The sequence below is a fragment of the Rhea pennata genome, chromosome 1 (assembly GCF_028389875.1).
Source record: "Rhea pennata isolate bPtePen1 chromosome 1, bPtePen1.pri, whole genome shotgun sequence".
Taxonomy (NCBI): Eukaryota; Metazoa; Chordata; class Aves; order Rheiformes; family Rheidae; genus Rhea; species Rhea pennata.
The window spans coordinates 44452083-44471358 of NC_084663.1; the positions used below are offsets into that span (position 1 = coordinate 44452083).

At 36.7% G+C, this 19276-nt stretch overlaps 1 protein-coding gene across 1 annotated transcript in view; it reads right to left on the reverse strand.

Moving 5' to 3' along the window:
- The window catches only part of PPFIA2 (PTPRF interacting protein alpha 2), a 335437-nt gene that overhangs the window by 98920 nt on the left and 217241 nt on the right, over positions 1-19276 (reverse strand). The window contains exon 6 of the mRNA XM_062568090.1: positions 14416-14490. Coding sequence (XP_062424074.1) covers positions 14416-14490 — 75 coding nt within the window. The remainder of the gene's footprint in view (positions 1-14415; positions 14491-19276) is intronic.

Here is a 19276-nt window from a genome sequence, read left to right on the forward strand (position 1 = left end):
AAGTAGCCTCACGATCACAGGTCCTGGTTCTAATGGGGGACTTCAACCACCCTGACAACTGCTGGAGGGACAACACAGCAAGGGATAAACAGTCCAGGAGGCTCCTGCAACGCATTGATGATAACTTCTTGTTGCAAATGGTGGAGAAGCCAACAAGAAAAGGTGTCCTGCTGGATGTTGTCCTTACCAACAGAGAGGGACTGGTTAGAGATGTGAAGGTTGGGGGCAGCCTTAGCTGGTAGAATCCCATGGGTTAAGGCCCTAGAAGGAAGGGGGGTCCAGGAGAGCTGGCTAGTATTCAAACATCACTTCCTCCAAGCTCAAGAGCGGTGCATGAGTAAGAAGTGCAGCAAAAGGGGCGGGAGACCTGCATGGGTGAGCAAGGAGCTCCTGGCCAAATTCAGACAGAAGAGGAAAGTACATAGAATGTGGAAGAGGGGACAGGCCACTTGGGAGAATTACAGGAATGCAGCCAGAGTATGTAGAGATGCGTCGAGGAAGGCTAAGGCCCAGTTGGAATTGAGTCCGGCAAGGGATGTCAAGGACAACAGGAAGGGCTTCTTCAAATACATCAGCAGCAAGAGGAGGAAAATGTGGGCCCGCCACTGGATGGGGCAGGGGCCTTGGGGACAAGGGATACAGAGAAGGCAGAATTACTGAATGCCTTCTTTGCTTCAGTCTTCACTGCTAAGAGCAGCCCTCAGGAATCCTGCAGCCTGGACGTGAGGGAGAAAGTCCGGAGAAGGGAAGACTTTCCTTTGGTTGAGGAGGATAGGATTAGAGATGTTCTGGGCAGGCTAGACATCCACAAATCCATGGGCCTGGATGGGATGCACTCACTGGTATTGAGGGAGCTGGCAGATGTTGTTGCCAGGCAGCTCCCCATCATCTTTGAAAAGTCATGGAGAACTGGAGAGGTGCCTGAGGACTGGAAGAAAGCCAGTGTCACTTCAGTCTTCAAAAAGGGCAAGAAGGAGGACCCAGGAAACTCTAGGCCAGTCAGCCTCATCTCCATCCCCGGAAAGGTGATGGAACAGCTCATTGTGGATGTCATCTCCAGACATATGGAGGAGAAGAAGGTGATCAGGAGTAGCCAGCATGGATTCACCAAGGGGAAATCCTGCTTAACCAACCTGATAGCCTTCTCTGATGGAATGACTGGCTGGGTAGATGAGGGGAGAGCAGTGGACGTTGTGTACCTTGACTTCAGCAAGGCTTTTGACACTGTCTCCCAGAACATCCTCCTAGATAAGCTCAGGAAGTGTGGGTTAGATGAGTGGACAGTGAGGTGGACTGAGAACTGGCTGAAAGGCAGAGCTCAGAGGGTGGTCATCGGTGGCGTGGAGTCCAGTTGGAGGCTTGTGGCTAGTGGAATGCCCCAGGACTCAGTACTGGGTCCCATCCTGTTCAACTTTTTCATCAGTGACCTGGATGAGGGGACAGAGTGCCTCCTCAGCAAGTTTGCTGATGATACCAAGCTGGGAGGAGTGGCTGACACACCTGAGGGCTGTGCTGCCATTCAGAGAGACCTGGACAGGCTGGAGAGCTGGGCAGAGAGGAACCTCATGAGGTTCAACATGGGCAAGTGGATGATCCTGCATCTAGGGAAAAATAACCCTAGGCACCAGTACAAGCTGGGGGCTGACCTTGTGGAGAGTAGCTCTGCAGAGAAGGACCTGGGAATGCTGGTGGATGACAGATTGAGTTGACCATGAGCCAGGAATGTGCCCCTGTGGCCAAGAAGCCCAATGGTATCCTGGGGTGCATTAGGAAGAATGTTGCCAGCAGGTCGAGGGAGGTGATCCTGCCCCTCTACTCAGCCCTGCTGAGGCCTCATCTTGAGTGCTGTGTCCAGTTCTGGGCTCCCCAGTACAAGAGAGACATGGAGCTACTGGAGAGAGGCCAATGTAGGGCTACGAGGATGATCAGAGGGCTGGAGCATCTGCCCTACGAGGAACGGCTGCGAGAGCTGGGCCTCTTCAGCCTGGGGAAGAGAAGCCTGAGGGGGGATCTTATCAGTGTGTACAAGTACCTGAAGGGAGGGTATCAAGGGGACGGGGACAAACTCTTTTCAGTTGTCCCATGTGACAGGACAAGAGGCAATGGGCAAAAACTGAAGCACAGGAAGTTCTGCCTGACCGTGAGGGGGAATTTCTTCACCGTGAGAGTGACAGAGCACTGGAACAGGCTGCCCAGAGAGGTTGTGGAGCCTCCTTCTCTGGAGACATTCAAGGCCCGCCTGGATGCAACCCTGTCTACCATGCTCTAGGTGAGCATGGAGGTTGGACTAGATGATCTCCAGAGGTCCCTTCCAACCTTACTGAGTCTATGATTCTATGGCCTGCCAGAACTGAGGACAGATTTTGCAGAAACATTATGATCTTCATTGTTTTCTACAACATATGAGTTAGTGAAATATATATACACATACATAAGTATTATATATATAGGCATTATATATATATATATATATATATATATATATATATAAAATCTATGTATATCGATATATATGTTTTTAATAGCCAGGGTACTGAACAAACAGATTTAAAACAATGTACCTCTAGGGCTGTATGCAGCTGCTCTTAGTACACAAGCATTTAATTAACAACTACTAATACTTAAGGTAAACATTTTTGTTTGAAAAAATCCCACTCTGGTTAAAAAAAAATATTTAGCTATTTGTGTCACGAATCCATTTTCGTCCTCTAATTATATTAATATATTTATCTCTGAATAAAAACATTCTTTCCAAAATTAAATTTTACATTCTTTCTCTGCAAATTGTAATCCATAGACTTTGAGATTTTTTAGATTTATTTAGCTGGATACACCTGTAAAGAAAACCCACTATTCTATGTAGCCACAATTTATTAGACTTTTCAATATACTGTATCTGTATTAAAGTCATCATCTGTATTACTGATGATATAAAACTTAAAGATATAACAAATAGGATATGAACAAAAATCCAGACAGGAAATGAACCTTACCCCAAAACTACAACTAAAGAATATCTAAACCCTGATCTGCATGCACAAAAGGAAGAAATCCAAATTTCAATCTTTTAATTCACAGTCTGCAGAAATTAAAGCATAGCAGAGAAAATTAAAGTCTATTATTCCAAATATTAAGGCAAGTGCCCCTACTGAATATTAGTCAAAATGTTAATATTTTTCAAAGACATTCTTTTTCGGATCATATTTTCCCCCAGGTTTTTCCACAGAAAATCAAGGATATGTTTCCTACTGATTTCATTTTCACACTTTTTAATGATAAAGAACATTGTTCATAAACAGAATTTCCAAAATAATTTTTTAGTATGACTGCAGAAATGAATTTAACACAACATTCATTTTCTAATGCAAAGGAAATATAAGAGTTTTTTTTTTTATTCTCTTGTAACTATGGATCCAACACATTTAAAATTGTCTAAACTATACTCTCTGGTTGAAATGTCAAGCAAGTTGGATCATTTCTCAAGTACCAAACCAAGTAATATAAGCCTTCAAAGACTCCTTTTGAATAATTCCATTTACTCTTTGAGAGTGCCTATTAATGAAGATTACTAAATGCTTTCTAATGCTGACATTTTGCAGTAAGATATCATGCAAGATCCAACAGAATTGTGAGTACCTAATTTTGCCCCATCAAATCCAAAACATTTTTTACATTTCCTGACCCCTAAGTAAAATTACTTCTATATGGATTTCTGTCAAAGACATAGGATGAGAACCTATTTGCAGTAAAATACGTACTTTTGCATCTGTTGATTTTAAAGATTTGCTGATAAGACTATGTATAAGAATTTACCAAGATACATCTGTCCTTTGCATTTGCTAGCATACTCTCTGGTCCTATTTCTCTCACAATTATTTTAACACTAAGCTGTTTTATTAGCATTAACAGACCAGTAGCAAAATGCAAATCATTGTCACTCTTGTGGACTCCTGCTCTGTCTATCGAAAAAGGAGGTTCAGTACAGTCCCTTGAGTGGCAAATTGTTCTTGAATCCTGCTATTGCTGAAACTGCTCGCAGACATTAGCTTTAACCATCTCTTAGACCTTCAAGGGCACTAGTGGGTTGAGGTAATCTAATATGAACATGCATATATGACACATTTTCTGGTTCACATATTAATAAAATATTAATTAACAAATATGAAACCTATTTGAAGCTGAAAGTTGATTTTATTTATTTATTGAAGTCATTAACTTACATCTTTTGTTCAAATGCAACATATAAGGCCTATTTATACAATAAAAATAACTATGCAGACTAATGGACATAAAACATAATACTGTGATCTTGTTATATTATTTAAAACCTCATTTGAGAGTTAGTGGATGCAAATATTCTAAATAGATCATGTAATAGTTGCACACATAGAATTATGTAGTCATTTCAAAGAAATATATTAAATAATAAAATAATATAGTGTTCCAGCAGATAAAAACAAAGGATAACTGGTACATGTTTTGTGTTTTCATCAAGATGAGTGCACAAAACTATCATTAATGAGAAAGAATCAACAAGACTGATTCTTACAGGTAAATTACCTTGATTCTCATGAATATCTTATTTGAAAAACGTCAAACGACCTAGAAACTGATATGGGCAAAAAGATAATCAAATATGTTCTTAAACTTGAATTTGTACATTCAAGGCATGGCAGAATGGCATACTTTTCAAAGTTTATGAATCCCCAAATAGCAGAGCAAACAGAAGTGATGTATTCTTTCTGGTATCTCAAAAAAGGCACTGTGTGCAAAATAGATATTAATTTTCACTGTTTTTCTTTGTATATGTAATTGTGAGCTCTATTCACAAATCAGCTAAGCACAACTTTAAATATATGTCGTATTTTTTTACTTTAGTAAATAAGTTAAGGTCAGGTATTTGCTTAAATATGCTTGTGAAGCCAGGGCCTGTATGAGATTAATTGCATTGGTTTGTAAGCTTCCTAATCAGGCTGCCAAATAGATGATGTTAAATGTAATTTGAAATTAAGCCAGTGTCTAATCTCATTCTGATTATGAACAATCCATAAGCAAGTCTTATAGAAACAGCTTTGAAGTTTTGTTATTCTGCATTTTCATGTGTGTAGGCAAGCTACTGTGAAACGCACTCAGCCACACAAGTTGCTCCTGCTGCTCCTGCCTTCTCCTTGAGGCTTATATTTCTCTGGCTTGTATTTCTTTTCTTTCTCCCCCTTTTCTACTTTGGATGCGCAATGAAAGAAATCCACTAAACATATATTAGCTTTCCCATTCTGTAGTTCTCCAGAACAAAGTAGAGAAGATATCAGAAGATCCCTTAATCACTCTCTATGTTCTTCACCTTCACACATCTGTGTCATATACTGATATATTTGTTAGCTGCTGTGCAGAAATGTCAGGCATGCCCATGGTCCCAGCTTACCGACCAAGAGAAAGCATTGCACAGACTCCTGAAATAACTCCTACAATTCAGTCTCATGAGATCCAGAAAACTGAAATTTTCCATGTACTCTGAATTACTGCAGAAACGGTACACAATACAGTAAACCTAAGGACTAGCACCTACAGTTATCCAGACTGAGAACCTAGTGGAGAGCAGTATCATTCCCTCCCTGCTTCAGCCTCTGCCTTGCTTACATAAAAATAACAGGCATGGAGCCAGGGTAAGGGCACGGATGCAGGTATTGCCCCAGCATAGAGTTACAGTGTGGTGAACGTGCTAGGTCTCAGGCAGTGTGCTGGGACAACAGCTGCCTGACAGGCGGAGTCAACAGTGCCACAATCATTGGCTGTCAAAAAAAACCCCAACACTTATACAATTCAGCCATGTTCTTCTATCTTTACATATAAGATGGACCAGCATCTCCAAAAATTCTATTAGATCTATTATACCTCCCTACTTTTCCTTTTTTAAGAGGAAGCCAGTAGCCCCAATTAATATAACCTCAATGCTTGTAGGAGCAAGCATAGTCAGAAAGCACCAGTTCAGCTGAGTTCTGCAAGTGATGTTCACTGAGCTCTTATGACCCTAGAAGAGGTTGAGTGGTGACTGTCACACACATTGTGCAGGGCCCCATGCTTATTTTGCTTTACAGTAAGATTTTCTGTTCCATAGAACAAACAGTGAACACTTATACTATAACTGTTGTGGAGCAGGAATCACGTTTTTATCTTGTCTGTACAACAGAATGGAGTCCTGGCCCTTTACTGGGGCCCTGCTACACTGTAGTAATGCAATAATAATCTTTGCAAAAATGTCCAGAAAAATGTGAATATGGAATACATTACTACTAAATGTAGCAATAAATATTTATATCCCTGCAGCACTTTAAATTGGAATTCAGATGAGAACATATTTTGCTATGCAAATATTAAGACAATTTCATCCCAAAGGCAAAAGTCTGAAAACACAGGCAGCAGATATTATAAAAATGAGAATATAGCAATTGAACTATAGAACACAATGAAGACTTATCACAGATTTCCTAGTTACTTTCCTTATCAGTTGGGTCAAAGAGTCAGAAAAAAGAAAGATGTGAAAGACTATAAGTTTATTGCCACTTGTTTAACTATAATCAATACTGAAAGTGACAGGAATGATTTTAAAGGAGAGATATAAAGAAATGTTATACAAAACTTTTGTAATGCATATGAAGCAACAGATAAGAAAACATCACAAGGTCTAGAGAAGAAACTGATGGAGGAAAGCAGGAGAACTCATGTGTAAGACTGAAAAACCTGACATAACTGAAAAATTTTAGGTCAGTGATATTGTAAAAGCAAAGCTAAACCTCTCTGCTTCTGCAGAAGGTGAATGAGAAACTCAGTAGAATCCACAGACAAGACATACTCAGAGCAACAAGGTAGGAAATTGCAAATTCTTGCAGGAAAAAATCCCAATTAATTGCTATACAGTAATGAATTTGGTATATATATTTGTTTCCCAGAGAGTACATAGTATCTGGGTTACAAAACAAAAGGAAGATTATCTCTTTACATTAGAGTGGTGGGAGCTAATTTGATTTCACATTGAATCAGAGCACCTGAGAAATTTATTTTAAACATACATAAGAGGAAAAAAGAATATACTGGATTAAGGTTTATACTCATTTTGATCAAGTTACTAATTTCTAATGTGGAGTTTGTGTTAGAAGACTGGGAGGAAGCTGGGAATTTTTAATCTCCAGGCATCACTTATTCAGAGACAAAGCAAAGCTTTACATCACCAATGTTTCTTATCATGGAGGACCAAGGTTTCATTAAGTTGAATGTTTCTGTCAGACAAAAACTGAAGTCAGTTTGAAGAGATTTTCAAAATAGATGTCAAACATCTAGCTTTTGCAGGAACCTGTTTTAACACATATTTAAACAACTGCTTCACAGCTAAACAGCACGTTTGTGGGAACAGTAAAGAAAGAAGACTTAGCAAGTCTTCTTTCCATAGTTTTCCACAGTTTTTTGTTCTTTGTCATGTTTCTTTAAGCATTATCTTACAAAACTTGGAAATTCTTTTGCTAAGAAAGTACGATTAATGGCTTCACTGGAAAAAAAAGGACAGCTTAGAGTATTTTGAGAGTAATGTATGTGTGCTTATTGATACCTAGAGGTGTGCAATAGCAGAAAATTGAGAGGTATAATAGATCTCCTGCTGTTTTGTGAATAATAGCAATGAAACTGAATTCTGCTCTTCAGAGATGAAACTATGAACTATGATTCAGTTTAGTAAAAAACCTTTATATAACAAAATCCATTACAAAATATCACATGTAAATAAAATGGAACAGAAATATTAGACATGACCCAAGGTTTTAAGAAAATGTGAGTATTGCAATGGAGATGTTTAGTGGCCTTAATCTGTTGTTTCAGTTGCAGAATCTGACTCCTTCCTTCATGGCAGTAACATCCTAGAGCACCTTCATTGATTCATGTTTGAGATCTTTGCATATTTGGAAAACAAAATTGCATGTAGCAATCATCTATAGGACATCGTATTGAAAAATACAGAGTATACAGGTACATATATACAAGTTACCAAGCCCTAATATCAAAAATTTTATTAGGACATTATTAATCACATTGAATTTGTGAAAAAATGAAATGCCTCTCCCTTCAGCTATTCCTTTCTTCAAGAAGCTCCTCACAAACACAGAATAGACCATGATTTCTTTCTGTTAATCACTGTCCTTCCTACAAAACGTTTTCTTCTAAGGAATGTACTTCAAATTAGAAGAAAAGGTAATGCATTTGAACATGCCATCATTATCTCAAAATTTGTTACTAGCTGTCACACACTAAACCGAGTGGTAACAGAACACAGCACGTCAAGATCTCAATTGAAAATACTGTAAGACATTTGGGCAGCGAAACAATATTGCTTTCTGTGTCATTTCAGCAAAGAAAAAGCAGAGTTACTGAAAAATCCACTTTATATATATTAACAGATTTTCAACAGTACTCTGAGGTCAACATATAAATGGGTGTAAGTAACGAAGAAAAGTTATTGAAGGGGAAATTAAATGTCCAAGCAGTTTAATCAAGATTTTTGTATTACAATACTGAAATATGCCCCAAACCAACATCTGCAGTCCCTGTAGAAAACACACCTCTTCTTTTCATACTCAGAATTGTTTGGATAAAATTTGTGTATGGTAGTAATTTACAAAAATAATACTGAGAAACGATGTCTTTGCAGTTGAATAGTGATGTTAGTCTCAATTATGGCAATGGAAATTAATGCTCTTTCTTAAATGACTTTCTGATAACGGCAAAAAAGTTAAGCTCTCTCATTCTTCTCAAAACAGAAATTTCTGAGAAATTTCAGACCTACTCCGGCCAGGCTTTGGTGACAAATGCTTTTGATGGCAATGCCAAGGCCAGTCCTGCTGTCCTCAATACATCTAAAGTATTTGACGTGCTTTTCCTCTGAGAATTAATATTAGAATTAATTAACAAAATGAATAGTTACAACTTAACTGATTATTTCTTGTGCTCATTTCTCTTTGACCTTGTAAAAAATTAGGCAGTGAAAGATGTACTGCTGATGTAGTAATTTTCAGCTTCTTCAGCTGCCATGCCACAAATCCTAATTTGAACATGTGTATCACATAAATCAATATTTTGGGACAAATAGTATAAGAAGCTTTGGAAGAAAAATTGATACCTGGTTAGTAATTTCAATATTACAGTTAATTTCCATGAAGACAATAGATGGCAAAACCAAGAAGGAAAACTCTTTCACAGAGGCGATCAGGTACATGGAGCAAGATAAAAAGTATTTAGAAAGCAACAGTTTTAAAGCATCTGATAGTAAATGTAGCTATTTTCTAAAATAGTTTTAGCTAAAAGTGAGAGGTAAATCTTTTTGAAAACTGTTAACAAGATCTACCTCTTTCTCTTAGCTACAATAGATATAATAAATAGGTCAACATCTGACTGATGCTATGAAATAATGGTTTCCAGTGTAAATATACAAGAAAAAAATGTAGTAGTTTCAGGTACACCATGTGATTACTGCTGATAAATGCAAATATTGTAATGAGGACTATGGAATTTAGTTATCATAGACAATTATCTTATAATGTGTATGAAAACTCTTCGAAAACTTCAAAGCTGCTACATAGAGCTGAGGTTTTACTTAAATATCATGATAATAACATTATTTTTCTAATATTACGGAAAGCTGGTGTATAACTCTACCCAATTTCTTAGACTATCTCATTTCTACCTCTCAAAATGAAGAAGTCTTCTAACCTGTTGTTAGGACCTGATTTTGTAAGGGGCGAGGGGCATCATGAACTTAATGTTATTTCACTCACAATGCATCTTTTCAGGGGATTCAGTAGATGAACTGCATGTTCATGTCAATGTGACTGCTAACTCTGAATTGTTTCCAAACATCCAGATGTTCAAAGGTCCCTTCTACTGCCATTAATTATTTGTAACAAAATAAAATACATAGTCAAAAACATTCTTCCCTCAATACAACATACATTTAAATAAATGTCAATCACCTCTTTTATTATAGAAAGGCCCACTTTGTATCACCCCCATGTCTAGAAGCCCACTGTCTGATTTCAGCAGAACCAAATGATGGTTTCTGCTGTCTAAGACATAAATTTAGCTGTCTATGCACTTAGTGACTACATCTGTCATGAGAGTCACTTGCCTGACATAGATGTGTCTATTGTTATTTTAGTGATGGGGTATTCCTTCCCCACCTTTTGCTCTAGATAGATGTGGCCCTCCTGTAAATTCTGTATAATATCTGGTAGCCCTGGCAGATTAACTGCGAGGTTATGTCCCAGACTGGATTAACTAGCACCGGAACAGGTTGCCCAGAAAGGTTGTAGAGTCTCCTCTGGAGATATTCAAAACCCGCCTGGATGCGATCTTGTCTAACGTGCTCTAGGTGACCCTCCCTGAGCAGTGGGGCTGGACTAGAAGATCTCCAGAGGTCCCTTCCAACCTCAACCATTCTGTGAGTCTGTGATGCTGTGAACTAGAGCCCCGCAGACTACAACAGATTTTCAGGCTCTCACACAGAAATCCACATTAAGTGTCTATTTTGAACTGAATCCCATGTTCTGTAAAATAAAGTGTAATGCATATTGTTTGTAAATGTATTTTAGTAAAAAGTAGATGTACTGTATAAGTATCATGTCTCCAACCTAGTGTATCTTAAAATGAAGACTTAACTTTCAGGAAGACAGTTACTGTAACTGAATTTGGGAACATTACTGCTACAAAATTGTTGTTAAATCTGTGTTAAATACACAGATTTCATTGATAATTTGATGAATATTTTATGTTGTCATTTATAGAGAGAAATGAATTTTTTAAATATTGCAAATTGCAAATTTTTAAAAAAATTACACAAAATCGAAGTAATTTCAATATAGCATTCATTTGGAAAGAAGACAAGCTATAAGTTCATTTTTTTATAGAAACTGTTGCCATCAGAGAATCAAAACAGCAAGAAACCATTTGGTGGACATTCTTGTTTTTGAAAAGTTCAACTGAACCAACAAGTGTGACTTATCACATATCATTAGTCAGGTAGTATGACAACTGCAAACCAAAATTCTTCTTTATTACCATTATAGGATTACATATAAAAGGTAGCTACACAATTTAAGCTCCTCCAACAGGTCAAATGGTCCATCTCAATTCCTCCTGCAATTTAAACTAAATGGGCATTATTCTTCCCTTTCAAATACAAAATGCTTCACAGCATTGCTCTCAGCAACGGAAGCTGAAATTTTCACATCATTTGGTATGTATATAATATACTACAAAGGCTGTTAAGTACGACCTTATTCACATTTTTATAATGGAAAGCTGTATTCTCTCTTTCTCTCTCTCTGTATATATAGGTATAATGTAAGATTGTTTCCAATAAGTGAATGGATCATGAATTTCTGCTGAGCCTCATTGTGACTCTGGGAGTACCAGAACGAACACTCAGAAGCTACGTGCTTCAGAGAAAGGTATTACCTTAACAGACAGATCTCTACTAATTTTTTATCTCCGAATCTGATATTTTCATGTACTTGCTTAATCACGAGACCAATTTACTCTCATCATTTTGTATTTTGATACAGTCCTGAATATGTAGCATACTGATAGAATAAGTGTAAGAAAATGGATACGAAAGAAAATATGAATTCTCACGGGAGAATAGATACTGAGTGACAGGATTACAGAAATAACTGAAAAGGCTGCTTTCAATACCCTTCTCAGTACTGTTTCTCTTCATATGTAGTACAATCAGTCTTTAAAGCCTTCAGTGACCACTGCTTGTGCATTCACTAGGGAACCTTGTGTAAAACCAGGCATCAATGTTGCAGCTGTCTAATTAATTTTGTCTGGTTTAAATAACTAATTCTGTGAACATTATCTGAACTATTATTCAAATGCATTTATTGTTTGAAAATAATCCACTAATTCTCTTCTGTATCTCTTCCTACCAAGCTCTTTCTTATTATTACTTAATTGGATTTCCAGTTTTCAGCTTTAAAAGATTCTCACAGCAAACTGAGATACTAGTGTTCACATTGTGTTAATGATCATGTCATGCTTTGTTCATTAAATGTCCTAAATATTTTTAGTATCAGGCAAACACAAAGTTTGTATAATTATTCTATGGATTTGGGGCAAGACAGGCTATGAAAATCCTATTTCAAAGTAATTTTAATATGCATGTTTGTACTCATCACCATCAATATAAAGTTACTGATCTTTCCTTCCTATGGTGATCTTGCACCAGAAAAAAAGGATGTAGAGAGATTCTTAGATGGAATTATCAGATCTTCTTCCATGCTCATTTTGTCCCCAAATGTAAGACACATATCTGTTTACTGGTAAAGGTATTAATAAAGCATCAGTAGAAACTACTTCCATATTTCACCAATAGAGATTCTAGCTATCCAAAGAGGTTTGGAGCAAAGTTCTCATTCTTAGTAGAAAGCCCATGTGTATCTGGAATTCTCTTGCAGAAATATAATTAAGTATACGACTGACTAGATTGAGAAAGATCCACAATTTGCACCTGATTACCTAGGCTGTATCTATTAATTCATTTTCTACTTCATAATAGAAAAGTAAAGATGCAAACAGCAAGAAAGCACTACATACGTTTCAAAAAATTCAAATCACATCAGAAGCCTGATGTACAGTACTGTAATATAATTCTTACTAGCTAACCAGTGCTGAGTACTAATGGGTATAACTATTTCTCTTTCAATTTCCAAGTAACAAGGCAACGTTCTAAAGGCCTGGTCCCATCTCTGTGAAGTGAACAGAATATTTGGATTTAATAGGTTGAGGAATAGGAAGGACTAGATGAATGGAATGCATCTCAGCCAGCCAGCCTGGCCAAAAGGACTGCTTTTTCATTTAACAACCACTAGTGCAAACAGTAGATTATTCAATTTAATGTACCTATACTATTTGAACCCAAGTATTCAGGATATTACAGAATAGAGTACTAAATAGTTGTTTTATTTTTGGGCTGATAAAATGCAGTTAATTCAGAGAAGAAAGAGATGATTCAAAACATCTAATTCATAGTTTACAAAAAGGAGGTACTAGTATCTTACCTGCAGATTCTATTTTTAAGAAGTTAAGAAAATAATTTTTTTTAATAATAGAAAAAAATTCATGAGGAGTATCTATTTTATGTTATCATACATAATTTTGAATTATAGTGATTCCATTTTACCAGGATTACTTGGTAGTACTTTAAGATTGCCTGTGGTGGTTTTCAGTTTACGCCTTAAGAGAAAATAAAATGACACCGGTAAATGCACATACCCCAAAATAGCTTTCATGCAGTTCTCTTGCTTTTCTAACTTTTTTAAAGAAGCATAAGAAGCACATGTCAAACAGCATTCTTCAAATGGTGGAGTTTCATAACATGGTGGAGGTGGTAAAATGATCAGCAAACTCCATTATCTATATTATCAGACCTAAGACTGGCCCTCTCTAGGGTGTAAAATTCCTTTCCACATATGTGTATACTTATAATACAACTGTGTGTTTTTGTGCTGCCTTTCAAACCCAAGAGATCATAGAATCATAGAATCAGTAAGGTTGGAAGGGACCTCTGGAGATCATCTAGTCCAACCTCCATGCTCAGCAGGGTCACCTAGAGCATGGTAGACAGGGTTGCATCCAGGTGGGCCTTGAAGATCTCCAGAGAAGGAGGCTCCACAACCTCTCTGGGCAACCTGTTCCAGTGCTCCGTCACTCTCACAGGGAAGAAATTCCCCCTCACGGTCAGGTGGAACTTCCTGTGCTTCAGTTTTTGCCTGTTGCATCTTGTCCTTTTGCATGGGACAACTGAAAAGAGTTTAGCTTCATCCCCTAGAGCAGACTGCAAACTACCTTACAGGAAAAGAAATCTCTCTTGTAAGTACATAATAGCTATCTGTCACCATAGTTTATCATGACACACTGCAATTAAAGAGACAAATTTGAATTTCAAGGTCAGCCATAATCTTTCCTTCATCACTTAGTTTTAAAATGTCAATGTTTACATATATATATATATTTTATATACATTTAATCTAATTTTACAGTTATATGAAAATTCAAGTTGTTAAATTTCTTACAATGTCTAACATATTTGTTGTTTCACTGCTTTTTCACGTCCAGTATAAAAATTGGGGACCTGCCACTAGCTCTTGGGTTTTGCTTTGTGCCCTGCAGAAGAATGGAATAAATCAAAAAAGTTATATTAATCTGACAACCACCTTAAACAAGCCTTGTTCAGCAGCTTACTCAGAACGTAATTTATCTTCTTCTTATTTTATTTTTTTTTTTTTGTGACAGTTTTAAGAAAAGTGATGGGGAACATGTGGGACAGTATGTTATAGAAATTGCACCTCAAAAGGGGAGAAAGTTTTTTTATGTTACCTCCTGGTTAGCAGCAGCTAGTTCTTCTTCCAGTGCAGAGACTCTTTCTAAAGAAACCCTCAGTCGTTCCCTTACCTAGAAGAAAAATCAAAATATGTGCAGTAACGTAATTTCTCTTAGTCTTTAAAATTTATATATCTGCCATATGCACTACAGTACAAGCTGCTGGTTTGTTTGCAGGCATGCAAGGTGTGTCCATTCATAAGACATACTGTTTAGTAAAGGTTTAAACCTAACTATAAGAAGAGATAATCCACAAAAATAGGTGTCAAACTATAAATGCCATAGTGCTGTTACATAGTTTGCCTATAATTCTAGGTGATGCACAGTGAGTGCAAGTATCCTAAAGACACATTCTGCAGTAAAAATAAAACGTTATTCATAAGCATCTTTAGGATAAGGATAAGCAAAAAATGTCTGAAAATATGTTAAGTCCACTTCATGGATGATAACTACTCTGCTCATGTGAATTGGATTCACCAAATTCATTGGAAAAATAACCTGCAGCATATCTTGCTGCCATACATATTAAAGATTCTTCATAACATCATGCAGTTTGTTTTGCTTTTGCCAGAAGACATGAACAAGTTATATTCTCATAACCGGAAGAGTGCTGTGTTTGTACCAGTTTCATAGATGACTTATTCTGTTCTAAGAAAGTCTGTGAAGTGCTCTCTGAAAGAACTACAGTTTAGTATCTCTGGAGAAATATTTTTCTTTTCGAGCACCCCAGCTCAAAGTCAGCTCTTGTAATCTTAGATAACCTAAGTTAACAGCACAGTCACCAGGCTCCCAATATAATCCAGCAGCAAATTAGACCTAAAGTAATCTTCACTGCTCCGTGGAGGAGTGTCTCTCTCTCTTCTGACTATACAGGGATCCTATGGCAACTCTTCTCCTGCCCTACACAGCTTCATTTGTACCTCAAACAAAATGACCTACAATTTGGCTAATCAACTAACGCTTAAAGGATATGTTTCTATTCCTATGCCAACCATACTGCTGTAGTGCTGTTCCAGCTGACGCTCTAAGGATGATCAAGGCTATTAGCAATGTCTGTAGAGAAAGTTAACATATTCTGTTAGACCAATAGATGTAGCTGGAAAACAAAAGAAAAGAAAAATCAAGCTTTCATGTACTTAGGAAACAATGTATGTTCTTCAAGTATATACAATTGTTTTCAGCCTCCTGACAAATATGGAAGACCCTTAAAGAATGTATATGTCCTAAAGCCTTTATACATTTTCCAGTGATACCTCTTAGCCTAATAAATGATATTACCTTTTCTTATATACTTTATTTTCCCTTAATACTGAAGAATTTAAATTTTGCAAGAACCTTGTGACATATATTTCTTACATCTCAAGAATGGCTTACACTTTAATAGACGAAAATTATTTATTAACATGTACACAAATTTTATCCTAATTAAGTTTTGAAAGAACTAAATCTAAACAGTAAATACATTTGTAGGAAACAAACACTACTAACAAATGCAAATCTAGTTTATATTTTGAATTATTTATTGCTTATGCAGTACTTTGAGTTTTAGGTCACCTTAATATAGTTAAGGATTACTAAAAGAAACAAAAAATTAAAAATGTATTTTATGTCTTCAGTAAATTATTTAAATAACCTCGGATATCTTTAGTATATTCTAAACAAGATGCTAACCTCCAGAGAGCAGAAATCTTGAGTGAGAGGCCCTCAAAGGAACAAAATAAAAACGAGTTGGAGAGTCTTACGATAAAAAAAGCAGTATTAAGAATCCCCAAGATTAAAAAAAAACCTTAATTTTTAGTTCAACTTTTGATTTATTAATTTCCCTTTATTCCTTCAGCACTGGAAGATTGAAAAAAATCAACTGTTAACGTACCCACCGATGCATGTACAGCCTACACGGGCATTTCCTACAGGGCACCAACACCTAACCAATAGGCGAGCTGCAGTTACTGACTCTGCCTGCTCCTCACCTGATGCAAATGAATAGTTTAAGCCATCCTGAAGTTTGACAGTGACAGTTCTTCATCTCTAACAACTGTAAGAGTGAAAGTCACTACATATTTTGATGGCTGTCTAAACTGTTTCCCTACACCAGAATAACAGAGTGCAGTTAGAATACATGATGGAACCCAAAATGTGCCACGTAAATCACAGATATCTGTAAAAGCCTTTAATTGTAAGCCTCAATTTTCAAAATCAGCTACATGATAAAAATCAGATACTAATAAAACTTCAGCTTTACAATGCTGCAGAAGTTATAACTATCATCATTTTATGTAAGTTTTAGTGTGCAAATCTAACACAAAATACTTAGGAGTAATTTAAAAAGTTCTAATTTCTAATTCTAATTTCTTCACAATCCTCATCAAACTTTATTTTTCATAAAAATATTTCATACAAAATATTTAATGAATCAATTATTCTATGTGTAGTTGAAATATTGTAATTGTTTAAATAGATGAGAAAGTATTTCTTACTTTAATTGCCTTTACTTTTTCCTGTTTTACATGAATGCTTGCAGCATCTCTCCAGTTCTCTCAACATCCAAGGGCTGCTTGATAACCTTTCTGATTCTCCATGCAGTCCTAGGCAACGTGATCCACTAGATAGCACTCACATCTTTACTCCCCCTCTACTCCTCCTATGCTCTTTGCCTTTCCGGAGTTTTCCCTGATTTCTCTGTAGATCCTAAAATTACCCTTCTGTACCTTGCTTTTCTTCCCACCACCATTTGTCTTTCACTAGCTCTCCACTATTATTTAAAGTCCATGTTCTACAAGTGAGGGGCGCAGTCCTGTCTCAAGAAACCTGATTTCAGTCTCTCTGAACACGGTGGGAGCTGGCAACAGCAGCAATGGAAGTCTCAAATTACTTTCAAAAAATACATACAAAAATGGCAGTTGTATTTCTGGCTTGAGTCCTCTAGGCTGTAAGCAGAGCTGAGAGACAAATTAATTGAGGAAAAATTCACACGATGAAAGTCTCATTTAGCTGAAATTGAGTGCAGGGGTGAGTTGGTAATTTTATTTAAATTTTCATAAAGTTTCCTGAGACCACTAAATATGCAAACAAAGTGTTTTATAAATGAGAACTCATGTTATAAATGAAGGTTTTAAACAGTCTAAAACACTTGCATCACTTTGAATAGTGAATTTGTAAACCAGCAGGGCAACATCAGTGAGGAAGTCACAGCTCCACTGGGAACTAGATTCACAAAAAATAAACTTTACACACCGTATCACTCAGAACTGAATCTGAGTGGGTTTTATGTGGACTTTTTAAAGCCTGAAAACAACACTTCTCAGAAATAACAGGCAATTCTTTCAAGGAAAAAATAGGAGGGATGTATTTTTTTACATAACACTAGAAAAATGGCTAGGGAATTAACAGCATCGCTCTGAATATAAAGCTATTATGGTCAAATCCAAGTTTTCATTCTTGACCTATTGTCAGTAATCAAATGGACCACTATCAGCACTATCAGTGAAAAAGAGTGACTGTTTTCTTTTTCCCTTCCCTTCCCTTCAAATTCTTCCTCTGTATGGACACAGTTAATGCATTGACTTTTTTTTTTTTTTTTCCCAACTACCTGTCCAAAAGTTGCAGTTCAATGGCCCTTTTTATCCTCCGGATTTCAGGTTTGCAAAAAGAACTGAGAGCAACTCTGCCTGGGCACAGAAGCTTTTTCCTTTGCCTCTTTATCCTAGCAGTGAACAACTAATTCAGGTTCACATTCACCATGGTGACATCGGAAGTGTCACAACTCACACCTACTGGTCAACCACCTAACGCTGTGGTTGTTGAAGTTGGGAGAAATCTCTGATTTTTACCAGAGAAAGGGAGAAAAAGTGCTACACCAGGGCTTTTATTTGAAGGAGAATTCTGCTCCGGTTTATAGCCCAGAGATCATATTGTTGTCCCACTGTAAATAGCGTACGTACTGAAATGGTACCTTTATTTCTTAAGTTAATGTAAATTTCTTTCTTAGTCTTCAGCTGTTTTCAAAATAAACTTGAGGAAGAGCACAGAAGCTGAATAAAGATTTCAGGTTTGGTCATTCACATTCGACAAAAGAATACAGACTGTAAATGGCATACTGATGCATGCAGTATATAAACTATGAAGAAAGTTTTTATTGTGAGTTATATTTACCAGAGAGTAATTGTACTAATGTTTGCCTGAATGTTGTAAGTCATAATGAATAACCCTTGAATCTAAATATGGGATGATGGCCAAAGGCTCTGTACAGACCTAAACAAACGTATTTCAATAAATTTTGTACTGGATTATTTCTTCAAATTTATGTTAAAGTAAACAAAACTATCCTAATTTCTGATAGGCAGGTAAGACCATTTTCCAGGATCACTGTCTTGTTAAGAGACAAAGGAGCAGGTACAACTGCAAAATTTTCTTATCCAACCATTCTGTTTTGCATATGATGAATATCGATAAATGCTTAATATTTTACATTGCTTTCTCATTTCTGGAATTCAAAGACAGTGAATGAATAAATATAGTTCATAGAAGTAATCACAACCTTAGTGAGATAGTGTTTATCAGTTCAGAATGATGTGCTACCTAAATTTCATATAGTACTTCAACAATATATTTCTACGGCTTTACTAAATAAGGTTTCACGAAGTTAAGTAAGAATTATCAGATGTCATCTGATGTACCAGAACATGGTATAATATGCATTTTCAAAGGACAGATTGCTGTTATATTGACACAGGCACAGCAAAAAAGGTGCGTTCTCTCCTTGCGACTGGGTGTATCCAATGTGTTTGCAGATGACCGGATATTCCATTGGCTTTTAAATGCATCCATATTATCTTGAAATGTCACATAGTTGATCTCG